Source organism: Oryctolagus cuniculus, chromosome 6, assembly GCF_051225735.1.
Source record: "Oryctolagus cuniculus isolate XC-2025 breed Fujian yellow rabbit chromosome 6, ASM5122573v1, whole genome shotgun sequence".
Classification (NCBI taxonomy): domain Eukaryota; kingdom Metazoa; phylum Chordata; class Mammalia; order Lagomorpha; family Leporidae; genus Oryctolagus; species Oryctolagus cuniculus.
The window spans coordinates 65,139,900-65,150,611 of NC_142872.1; the positions used below are offsets into that span (position 1 = coordinate 65,139,900).

A 10,712-nucleotide genomic window follows, 5' to 3' on the forward strand; every position below is an offset into this window, starting at 1 on the left:
TGACATAGAGAAGGAACTTAAGTCTAAAGTGCTAGAAGGGATTGGTTCATCAGAGCCAACATGTTCAGCAGGAGGATGGCCTCTCGCTTCTTTCTATTTTTTAGTGTGTGGGTGGGTAAATTGCTTCCATAGCTTCAGAGTGGCACTAAGAAGAGGAATGGGGGTGACCGACAGAGGCCGCAGGCTCCTGTGAGGCGGGTTCTGGGCTCTGCTACCTCAGTACACAGCCCCCATTTCCCAGGAAGTCAGTGGTGAAAGCCCTGGGTGCTGGGCGGCTCAGCGTTAGCGCTGCAGACTCTGGTGAGAAGTCCGCTTCCTCTTTTTCTTGCCCGCCAACTGCCTGGCCCCACCAGCAGCTGCTGCTTAAAACAACACCCACAGACTCACCACATTGTAGCCTTAGCATTTACTTGCTCAGCCCACACTCTTGGAACTGTCTTCATTTAAGCTCAACAGGAAACAGCTCTGATGGAGAAGGCGCCGGCTCTACTTTCATGATAAACAGCTGGTGGAGCTGCCTGGGAAGACTATGTTCCTCGGGGAACCAGGGCAGACACTGTGAACATGGGCAGAGGAGGGTAGGCTGGGCAGCTACCAGCCAGGCAGGTACCCAGGTTGCTGCCTAAGTCCTTCAGTGGGGTGAGGGCAGGGCCTGCACCTCCTCCAGGCACTCATCGTAGGCCTCCTGGTATTCCTCGTGAGGCTTAACCATAATCACACAGGTGGGGCGCTTGGAGCCCGCAGCTGCACCCAGATCCTAGAGGAGGAAAGAAAGGCTGTCTGGGGGAGAGGCCACAGAAGCTATGTGCAGGGAGTCACACGTGATGACGCAGCAGCTTGATCTGGCCCACAGTCTGTTCCACTGGGTCTGTCTATGTCACACTTAAAAGTTATTTTGAATTGGTTGCCATCATTTAAACTCCAGTAAGTATTCAAGCTGTGGTCCAGCCACACTGGGCCTACATCCCCACAAGGCCACCATGAAAGGGCTGCAGCCCAGCAGGGGCTGTTCCTGGGAGCATCCCCCTGAAACAGCCCCTCTGAGCAGGAACCCACATAACAGGACTCACACAGGTCCATGTACATCCGCATTCTTTCTCACAGTCCACAGGAGGGGCTCCTCATTTTATAAGACAGAAACTGAGTCGCCGTCTGCAGTGCCACAGCTTGGCAGCAGTGGTACCAAGAATCCGCAGTCCTGCTTCCCACTGTGTCCTGCTTGGCTCACCCCCAGCACCTCTCCCGAAGGGCTGTGCTTCTTACCGTCTTCGAGGGGATGTAGACGTAGGGCAGATTCCGGTCCTCACACATAACTGGGAGGTGGCAGTATACTTCAATGGGCAGTGTGTCTCCTGCCAGAACCATGATCCTGAAATGAGAAAATCTGCTGTGGTTTCCAGCTGTCCCTACCCCGTCAAGTTACAGGCCAAATTCTGGGCTGGGCTCTGGGGGTGCACAGAGTAAGATGTCCATCCCCCCACCTCCCCTGCTCAAGGGGTTACTATGTGAGTCTGCCAGCCTCTGGAAGGGTGCAAACTTGTATTTGGCAAATAGTATTTGTCCAGGGAGGTGATCTCCACTTCTTAACAAAATGTAAATGCCACCAAGTGTGATAAGGGGTACAGTACTGAGACAAATGAGGTTTGAGGGGCACCAAAGAATAAGCTCAGCTTTTCTCAGAGTCAGTAAAAGCTTGGGTGGACATTTGGCACAGTGTTAAGATGCTGTCTGGGGAAGCTGGTGCTATGGCGTAGTGGGCTAAGCCTCCGCCTGCAGTGCTGGCATCTCATATGGGCACCAGTTTGAGTCCCACCTGCTCCACTTCTGATCCAGCTCCCTGCTGATGGCCTGGAAAAGCAGTAGAATATGGCCCAAGTGCTTGGGCCACTGCACCCACAGTTGGAGACCTGGAAGAAGCTCTCGGCTCCTGACTTCAGATCGGCACAGCTCCAGCCTTTGCAGACATTTGGGGAGTGAACCAGCAGATGGAAGATCTCTCTCTGTCTCTCCCTCTCTCTGTAACTCTCAAATAAGTGACACACCCAAGGGCCTTGCTAAGAAACAAGCTGTGTCCCAAAAAGAACACCAGAGTCCTCAGCTAGGGTCCCCAGCTAGCAAGCTCACGGGGCTCTGGGCAAGGGCAGCTGGGAGTGCTGCTTCTCCTCTCCTGGGGCCTGTCAGCAGCCTTTAAGCTGGTGTCCCTCAGCCTGGGCCTTGGCTGCCCTCTCCCTACATCCTTCCAGATGCACCCGCAGCCACGATGACACGTGCCGCCAGTGTGCTACAGCTCCCAGACCCGTTCTCCCCAACCTGTCCCCCTCTCTTCCAAGCCCCAAACCCATATAGACATCTGCCCGACTGACAGTTCAGGAGGTCACACTTCTTCAAAGTAATCTCCCCACACAGACGTCTCAGAAAACAAGCCCTGCACCCTGGGCAGGGCATGCCAGAATCTAGAAACCATTTATACTTCTTGGTCCTTCTGAAAGTCCACTTGGATCCATCTACTTTCATATATATGTATATATGTGTATATATACATGATTGATTTCTTTGAAAGGCAGAGAGGGAGAGACAGAGATCTTGTATCTGCTGGTTCACTCCCCAGATGGCCACAATGGGGCTGGAGCCAGGCTGAAGTCAGGAGCCAGGAACTCCATCTGGGTCTCCCACATGGGTGGCAGCGGCCCAAGCTCTTGGGCCATCCTCTGCTGCTTTCCCAGGCACACTGGCAGGGAGCTAGAGCAGAAGAGAAGTAGCCAGGACTCAAACTGGCACTCCTATATGGGTTGTCCACACCGCAAGCCGTGGCTTAACCTGTTCCGAACAACGCCAGTCCCATCATCCACTTTAACTGCAATTTCACCATGACCTGTCCTAGATTATAGCCACCTCCTGCCTGCACTTCCTCAGATTGACTCTTGCCTCTCTGATCCTTTCAATTGCAAGAAAAATCTTTTACAGTTGTTTGAGACAGCTCTCATCTGGTTTACTCCCCCAGATGCCTGTAAGGCTTGGGGCAGAATGCAATCCAGGCTCCCAACCACCAGGGCTGCAGCCCACCCCCTAGCACCTCTCCCGAAGGGCCTGGCAGGAAGCTGGGGCTGGGGATCCCACCCAGGTGGGCTACGGGACGTGGATGTCAACTCTAGGCTAACACTAGGCTACACGCCTGCTCCCACATGTTAAGGTGCAACCATAACCGTGTCACTTCCTGTCTTTACCCTTCAGTGGGCTCCCAAGCTCTGAGCACAAACACTAAGCTATGGCTTACAAGGTAGCTCCCAACGTTTATCTCCAGCACCTACACAGAGCCAGGCACCTCTGGAGGTAAAGCTGTGCGGGCCGTGTTCTCGTGGCGCTGACTCCGGCGGGACTGGGAGACTTACCGCCCGTCCCCGCCCCAAGCAGCGGGGCAGTGGGGTCACTCTCCTCCACAGCTGCGGTTACCCGCGAGTGTGGTGACCCATGGAGAACACAGTGCCTGGAGAAGCGGATTCTCCTGACAGGCGTCCGGATGACCGAGGCCGGGGTCCGCCCGCCCCGAGCGCGTCTGCACCGACGGGAGCCCGACCCAGCCAGCCTCTCACGGGGCGCCCCAGGCAGCACGGCTCCCTGCAAAGTCCGGCGCAAGCGGGATTCTTACCCTTTCTCGCCCTTGTTGACAAACTTCTGAACCTCCTTCACCCCGCGCCGGATCTGCTTCTGCTTCACGGCTGCAACACCAGAAGTCAGCGGCAGCGGTGCACCCGCCCCTCCATGCCCACGCCCGCCCGGCCCCGGCCCCACCTTTCTTGATGCACTTGTAGAGCTTCCGCGTGAGGCGGCGCGAAGCCAGGGGCTGCGCGATGGGGTTCAGGTTGACCAGCAGCTCGTGATAGGTGCGCTCCCCGCCGCACGCCTCTCCCTGGGCCTCGGGCCCGTCGGGGTCAGACTTTATTTTGGTCATGGCGGCAGCAGCCGCAGCGGAGTCCCCGGGAAGCTTGTCCGCGTGGTCGGCCGCTTCCGGAACCGTTGCCGAGTCACCCCGCCCCACAGGAAGCCGCCGTACAGCGCGTCCAATTAGGACACGATGTCTCCGACCCTCGAGCCAATCGCTGACGCTCAGCGTATTACAGCCGCGCCTGAGCGGCCGGGGGCGGGGCCCCGGGAGCGAGCGGCGGGCTGAGCGCGGCAGGGGAGGCTTGCCTCCGGGTCCTGGGCCGAGAGGCGGGGCCCGGAGAGAGGGGGCGGGGCCCGGAGAGAGGGGGCGGGCCGGCCGCTGCTGCTGCTGTGGGGGCTGGGCGCCGCTGACACCCAGGCCTGGGGAACGGCGGGAGGTGGTGCCTGTGCGGGCGTGTTGGTGTCTGGGGGCGGGGTCCTGGCCTACTGGCCGGTGCGGTGCTCAGCGTGATAGAAAAGCTGGGCCTGGCTGGGCCTGGGCGGCGTGCCCAGCTGCTGCTGGAGGCGGAGGTCCAGCCCCGCGAGCTGAAGCGGCCTTGCCCTTGCCTCGCCTCCCGAGCTTTGCTTTCTCTTCCCCGGACCCCGCCTTAACAGTTCGCGAGGGGCCCCTTTCCTCCAGGCTTGCCCCCGCCCGGGGCCTGCCCGCTGCACCTGCTGACTTCATCTAAAGCTGCAGCCCCTCCCACTCCCGCCGTAGTCCCCCAACCCTCTGTCGTCCCAGTTAACCCCGCTAGCGTCGCCGTAGGGAGCCCGGCCAGGCTAGGCGTGGCTTGGGCAGAGATGGCCAGGTGGGGTGGCTAACCGGATCGGACGGGCGGCCTGGGGCCTAACAGTCCCAGATTCCGGGGCCTCTCAGCGTCTCCGACTGGGCTCCTCCGCCGTTTGGGACGGCTGCGTGGTTATTAATTTGATAATTTCTGCGAATCAATGCCTCTCGTTATGCGGTGGCAGGCCTGCCTTTTGTGGTAGAACCAGCGAATATTGGCCGTGGCTCACTTGGCTAATCCTCCGCCTGCGGCGCCGGCACCCTGGGTTCTAGTCTTGGTTGGGGCGCCAGATTCTGTCTCGGTTGCTCCTCTTCCAGTCCAGCTCTCTGCTGTGACCGGGGAAGGCAGTGGAGGATGGCCCAGGTCCTTGGGTCCTGCACCCGCATGGGAGACCAGGAGGAGGCACCTGGCTCCTGGCTTCAGATCGTCTCTGGCCATAGGGGTCATTTGGGGGGTGACCTTTCTCTCTCTCACTAACTCTGCCCGTCCAAAAAAAAAGATTTCTTTATTGATTTGAAAGGCAGAGTTTGAAAGGCAGAGTTACAGAGAGAGGGGGAAAGAGGGAATTTCTTCCATCCACTGGTTCACTTCCCGAATGGCCTAAAAGAGCTTGGAACTCCATCCAGGTCTCCATCTGGGTGGCAGCGGCCCAGGTACTTGGGCCACCATCTGCTGTCTCCCCAGGGAGCATTAGCAGAGAGCTGGATGGGAAATGGAGCAGCCAGGACTCAAACCAGTGTCCATATGGGTTGATTGCATTGCCGGCGGCAGCTTAACCCATTGTGCCACAGTGCTGGTCCCCAAGTTGATTTTTTATTTTTAAGAAAATGTGTATTTTCATTTACTTGGAAGGCAGAGTGACAGAGAAAGAGAGAGATCTTCAGTCTGCTGCTTCACTCCTCAGATGACTGCAACAGCCAGGGCCGAGCCCGGAATTCTGTTGGGTCTCCCACGTGGGCCATCACCCGCTGCATTCCCGTGTGCATGGCAGGAAGCTGGATGGGCAGTGCAGAGGAGCAGTGGCGCAAACCTCCTCCCCAGGGATCTAATTCTTTTTTAAGAATGGAGGTTTTTTTTTTTAAGACTTATTTATTTATTTGAAAGAGAGAGAGGAGAGAGAGAGAGGGAGAGAGAGAGAGGTCTTCCATCCACTGGTTCACTCCCCAGATAGCCACAATGGCTGAGCTGTGCCAACCTGAAGCCAGGAGCTTCTTCTGGATTTCCCATGCAGGTGCAGGGGCCCAAGGACTTGGGCCATCTTCTACTGCTTTCCCAGGCCATAGCAGAGAGCTGGATGGGAAGTGGAGCAGCCAGGACTTGAACAGGCACCCATTTGGGATGCAGGCGCTTCAGGCCAGGGCTTTAACCCACTGCTCCACAGTGCTGGCCCCTAAATAAATCTTAAAATAAAAATAAAGATAAATAACAACAGAAACTGTGGTCTCACAGTTAGAAGGCCAGAGGTCTGCGCCGGGGCCTTGGCAGGGCTGTGCTCTCTCTGAAGGCACCAGGTCCTTCTTGGCCTCCCGTGTTGCTGGCAGGTGATCCTGGTTCACGGGGTCTCTCCAGTGACTGTTCCTGTGGGATTTTTTCCTCTTATAAGGAGACCGGATGTACTGGATTAGGGTCCACCCTCATGACCTTGTGTTAACTGGATTACATCTGCCTGGGCCAATTTCCAGATAACACCGCATTCACCACCATCAGGGGCTAGACACTGGGGCCCAGGAGTGATGGGGCTGGGGGCTGGGCCTAGGGGGGCTGTGTCGCCAGGCAGTTCTGACCTGAGACTTCAGGACCTTGGGCTTCCTAGCCAGTGACCCAGGGCTCAGATTTCTGGAATTCAAGGGAAGGACTGGACTTTTCAAAGCAGAAGGGACACTCGGGACCCCTGAATGTAGACCTTGTGGAGATGGGAGTCTGAGGCAGTTCTGAGAGGCTTCCTCCTTGTGGAGGTGGCCTTGCGAGGTGGTCTGCTATGGCCTGGGAAAGCAGTGAGGATGCCCCAGGTCCTTGGTCCCCTGCATGCACATGGGAGAGCGGAAGAAGCTCCTGGCTCACCCCTGACTGTTGCAGCCATTTGGGGAGTGACCCAGCGGATAGAAGACCTCTCTCTCGCTGTATCTCCTTCTCTCTCTCTGTAACTCTGCCATTCAAATAAATAAATCTTTTATAATTTTTTTTATTTTTAAAATTTATCTGAAAGACAAAGAGAGAACTTCTACTCTCTGGTTTGCTCCCAAAATGCTTGGAAGAGCTGGGCTGAGCCAGGCTGAAGCCAGGAGCCAGGAACTCCATGGGGTCTCCCATGTGGGGCCCAAGTACTTGAAGCAACACCTGCTGCCTCCCAGGTTCATCAACACAAAGCTGGCATTGTAAGCAGAGCAGAGCCAGGACTTGAACCTAGGGACTCTGAAATGGGATATGATGTCCTTTTTTTTTTTTTTTTTAAGATTTGTTTTATTTGTTGGAAAGGCAAAGTTACAGAGAGAGAGAGTGAAGGATTTTCCATCTGCTGGTTCACCCCGCCACCCCCAAATGGCCACAATGGCTGCAGCACATACCAAAGCCAACAGCCTGGAACTCCATCCAGGTCTCCCCATTTTCTGTTGCTTTCCCAGGCGGCTGCATTGGCAGGGAGCTGAGTGGGAAGTGGAGCAGCTGGGACGTGAACCAGCTGGTATCTCAGGGAGCAGCTGTTGTGCCACAATGCCGGCCGGCCCCCTTGGTGACGTCTTAGCAGCTGCTCCAAACCCCAACCCTGTGTCTGTCCTGACTCTCATGCACCCCTTCCTGGTTCGGGGTGTGTGTGGGTGGAGCTGCCTCCTCTGCGGCTCTCCCCACCCTTTCATCTGTCACCCTCTTCCATCGGCTTCCCATGATCTCAAAACTCAGGGCTTTGTGTCCTCTATTGTCGACTCTCCCTCCCACTTTCCTTGCGGTTTTGGTGAATGTTGGGATGGTCTTGGTGTGTGTGTGTAGAACCCGTCCCCTCCCCCACGCCCTCACCCACACCTCTCCCCCAGACCCCACTGCCTCCCACTGCTTAAAAGCATTCCTGAGCCAGCTCTCCATGGTTTTCTCTTCTTGGGATCAGAAACTGTCCTGGTTTTTCCCAGACTCGGCAGGCACCCTGAGCTCACTCTGTCCCTTCAATAGCTGGTCCCCAGGACCCCAGCTGCCACGGCCAGGGTCAAGGGGGCCGGTGTCAGGGTTGGGTGTCAGGATTGGCCAACTGTCCATTGCTGAGGTTGGGGTCTGCACCGTCCCAGATTGGACTTCCCTGTCATTCTAAGAAATTTCCTGAGCCCCTGTCGGCTGCCTGCTGTGGTCTGACTGTGTCCCTGAAGTTTGTGTGCTGGTGACTTCACCTCTAGTGGACAACCGGGAGGCTGGCCTGATGAGAGACCCTTAGGTCAAGAAGGTTCTGCCATGGGGGTTAGCACTGTTATTGCAAGAGTGGGTTAGTTAATGCTGGAGTGGGTTAGTCAATGTGAGAGTGGGTTGGTTAACACCGCAGTGAGTCGGTTAATGCGGGGGTGGGTTGGTTAATGAAGGACTGGATCGGTTAATGTAGGAATGGGTTGGTTAACGTGGCAGCGGGTTGGTTAATGTGGGAGCGGGTTAGTCAATGCAGGATGGGTTGTTATAAAAGGGAGTGCGATCCCCTCTTGCTTCCTTGCTCGGCCCCCTTACCCTCGCGCCTTCCACCATGAGATGGTGCAGCACAGAGCCTGCACCAGATCCTGGCTGCGCTCTTGGACTTAGGCTCCAAAGCTGTGAGCCAACTGTGTCTCTGTTTGTTATAATTACCGTATCTCAGGGCGATGGTGACCAGCAGTTCCCCTCGGAGGCCGTGTTCCATGGTGGGGAAGCATCAGCGCTCTTAGAATGCAGAATGGGAGCCTGGGAAGGAAGCTGGGAAAAGCTGCTTCCCACCAAGGTGTGTATCAGACAAGGAGGGGCAGAGGAGGTGGGTGCTGGGCAGAGCTGGAGGTGAGAAGGATCAAGGGTAGGAAGGGCGAGGGCAGGCGGCCGATGGCCCAGCAGGATCAGCAGGGCTGGCTGCCTCCGTGCTTGCCAGAGCCATCCCCAGTGTAGGTACCTTCATCCCACAGCACTGAAAGCTCCCGGAGGGTGACAGTGCCCCACGGGATCTCCGTCAGAGCTCAGAAGATACTTGAACAAATGGAATTGTTGGAGATTTGTTTCTTTGCTGAGGCTGCTGGGGAGCCAGCTGCAGGATTTTAAGTGGGGCAGTGCCATACCTGGCTTGCATTTTGTAAGCTCATCTGGGGAGACAGGGGGTGCAGTGTGCCGGGGGAGGGGACAGTGATGAGGACAGTGAGAGTGGCCCTGCCCCGGTGGCGGCCATCAGGTCCAGAGCTCAGCATGAATGACATGTGGGGACGTGCCAGGACTTTGAGACATGGGATGTAGCAGTGGGAGCTAGAGGGCGGGTGGTGTAGACAGCGTTTCCCAGGGCCTGGAGTGTGGAGCGAAGCCACTCCTGGGAGCGCGTGTGGCGCAGCTGGGACACCGTGCCGGCTCCCCGGGGTAGCCTGGTGACATTGCGGGAGCCTTCGCCAGCCGAGAGCTTTTTCCACTGGTGGCAGGAACCTGACAGGCTCGGAGCACCAAAAGGATTGGACCGTGGCTGCTGGCCGCAAAGATGGAAGGAGCCAAGTTCCAGGACTGAAGGGCGGCCCCAGGAACCGAGTGGCCCCAGGGAACCGAATCCCGCCCGTGACCAGCAGGAGCTTGGAGGAGGCGCCGGACAGCAGGTCCTGACTTTCGCTTGAGCCATGCAGGGTCCTCCAGCGAAGCCAGGTACAGGACTTCTGACCTCCACGCCTGTGAGCTAATGCGCAGGCGTCCTTTTCCACCGCAGCCACCACACCAGACTGCCCGATTCACCTGCTGGACTTAGAGCAAAGGTAGGGGCAGTCAGGACCCCTCTGGCAGAGCCGAGTGGCCCAGCTGGACCTGCAATGGGTGTTTATAGTGGCCGGAGCACGGAGTGCATGTTTAGTAAGTGTTGACTGCTGTGGCTGCAACTGGAACTGAGGGGGAAAGGGAGGTTGGAGCTGCAGACAGAGACCTGGGAGTCGCTGCAGGAGGGCTTCTGTCTCCCGAGGGTGCCCCTACCTTGGAGTTGGATTCCGGGAGGGGTGATGGGGCCAAGAGAGCAGAGGGCAACTCTGATGCTCCCAGGGCTGGGTCTGTCCAGTGGGCCCAGGCAAGCCCGCCGTCGCCTCTCCCTCGCTTGTAGCCCCACCCTGTGGAGCAGTGTGGAATTGCCAGCAGTTCCTGGCGGCTGGCTGGCTTTGGCTTATATCAATGGTTCTGCTTGTATACAGCAGGGGCCTCTTAACCAGGGTTTCACTTCTGCACTGTTCAGAGTGGGCCAAAAATATTAAGTGGAAAATTCCAAAAATAAACAATTTGTAAATACCTTTTAAAATATTTATTTATTTGAAAGGCAGAATCACAGAGAGCAAGAGAGACAGAGAGTGAGCTTCCATCCGCTGGTTCACTCCTCAAATGGCCACAACGGCCAGAGCTGGGTCAGGCCGAAGCAGGAGTCAGGAGGAGCTTCTTCTGGGTCCCCCACACTGGTTCAGGGGTCCAACAAGTACTTGGACCATCTTTCACTGCTTTCCCAGGCACACTAGGGGGGGAGCTGGATTGGAAGTGGAGCAGCCGGGACTTGAATCGGTACCCATATGGGATGCCGGCACTGCAAACAGTGGCTTTACCTGCTGTGCCATAGCGCTGATCCCCTCCTTAAGTAACTTTTATTACCACATACGTTCTATCTTATTATTTCTGTTAGCCTCTTACTGGTGCCAACTGTGTAAATTAAACTTCATCTTAGATGCTGTTGTATAGGAGAAGGCAGAGTCTCTGTAGGATCCGTCCAGACCATGGTCTCGGATCTGTGATCTTAGGACAGATGCCCCAGGCATGGGGGGTCACCTGCACTCTTGTGTGCAGATGGGC

At 56.6% G+C, this 10,712-nt stretch overlaps 1 protein-coding gene and 1 long non-coding RNA gene across 3 annotated transcripts; one reads left to right on the plus strand and one right to left on the minus strand.

The window, feature by feature from the left end:
• Positions 1 to 391: 391 nt before the first annotated feature.
• On the minus strand, positions 392 to 3,997 carry NHP2 (NHP2 ribonucleoprotein). 2 transcript variants are annotated; one of them, XM_002710435.6, is made up of 4 exons: positions 3,790 to 3,997; positions 3,647 to 3,716; positions 1,264 to 1,369; positions 392 to 757 (listed from the first exon to the last, which is right to left on the minus strand). In XM_002710435.6, the coding sequence occupies exons 1-4, from the start codon at positions 3,947 to 3,949 to the stop codon at positions 632 to 634; spliced, it is 462 nt and encodes a 153-aa protein (XP_002710481.1). In that variant the 5' UTR covers positions 3,950 to 3,997; the 3' UTR covers positions 392 to 631. The 2 variants fall into 2 exon arrangements, with proteins under 2 accessions (XP_002710481.1, XP_089191310.1); XM_089335184.1 differs by lacking the exon at positions 3,647 to 3,716.
• Positions 3,998 to 8,532: 4,535 nt separating this feature from the next.
• On the plus strand, positions 8,533 to 10,161 carry LOC149126171 (uncharacterized). The gene is made up of 2 exons (XR_016235587.1): positions 8,533 to 8,652; positions 9,326 to 10,161. It is a non-coding gene; the product is annotated as an uncharacterized LOC149126171 (long non-coding RNA).
• The last annotated feature ends 551 nt before the right edge of the window (positions 10,162 to 10,712 follow it).

What these genes read in the sequence shown, in the direction of transcription:
- NHP2 (XM_002710435.6), bottom strand. Translation starts at nt 3,949, where the DNA reads ATGACCAAAATAAAGTCTGACCCCGACGGGCCCGAGGCCCAGGGAGAG. An exon ending in GTCAACAAGGGCGAGAAAGG is followed by an intron (nt 1,370 to 3,646) that starts GTAAGAATCCCG and finishes TTCTCATTTCAG; the next exon opens with GATCATGGTTCTGGCAGGAG. An exon ending in TCTACATCCCCTCGAAGACG is followed by an intron (nt 758 to 1,263) that starts GTAAGAAGCACA and finishes TTCCTCCTCTAG; the next exon opens with GATCTGGGTGCAGCTGCGGG.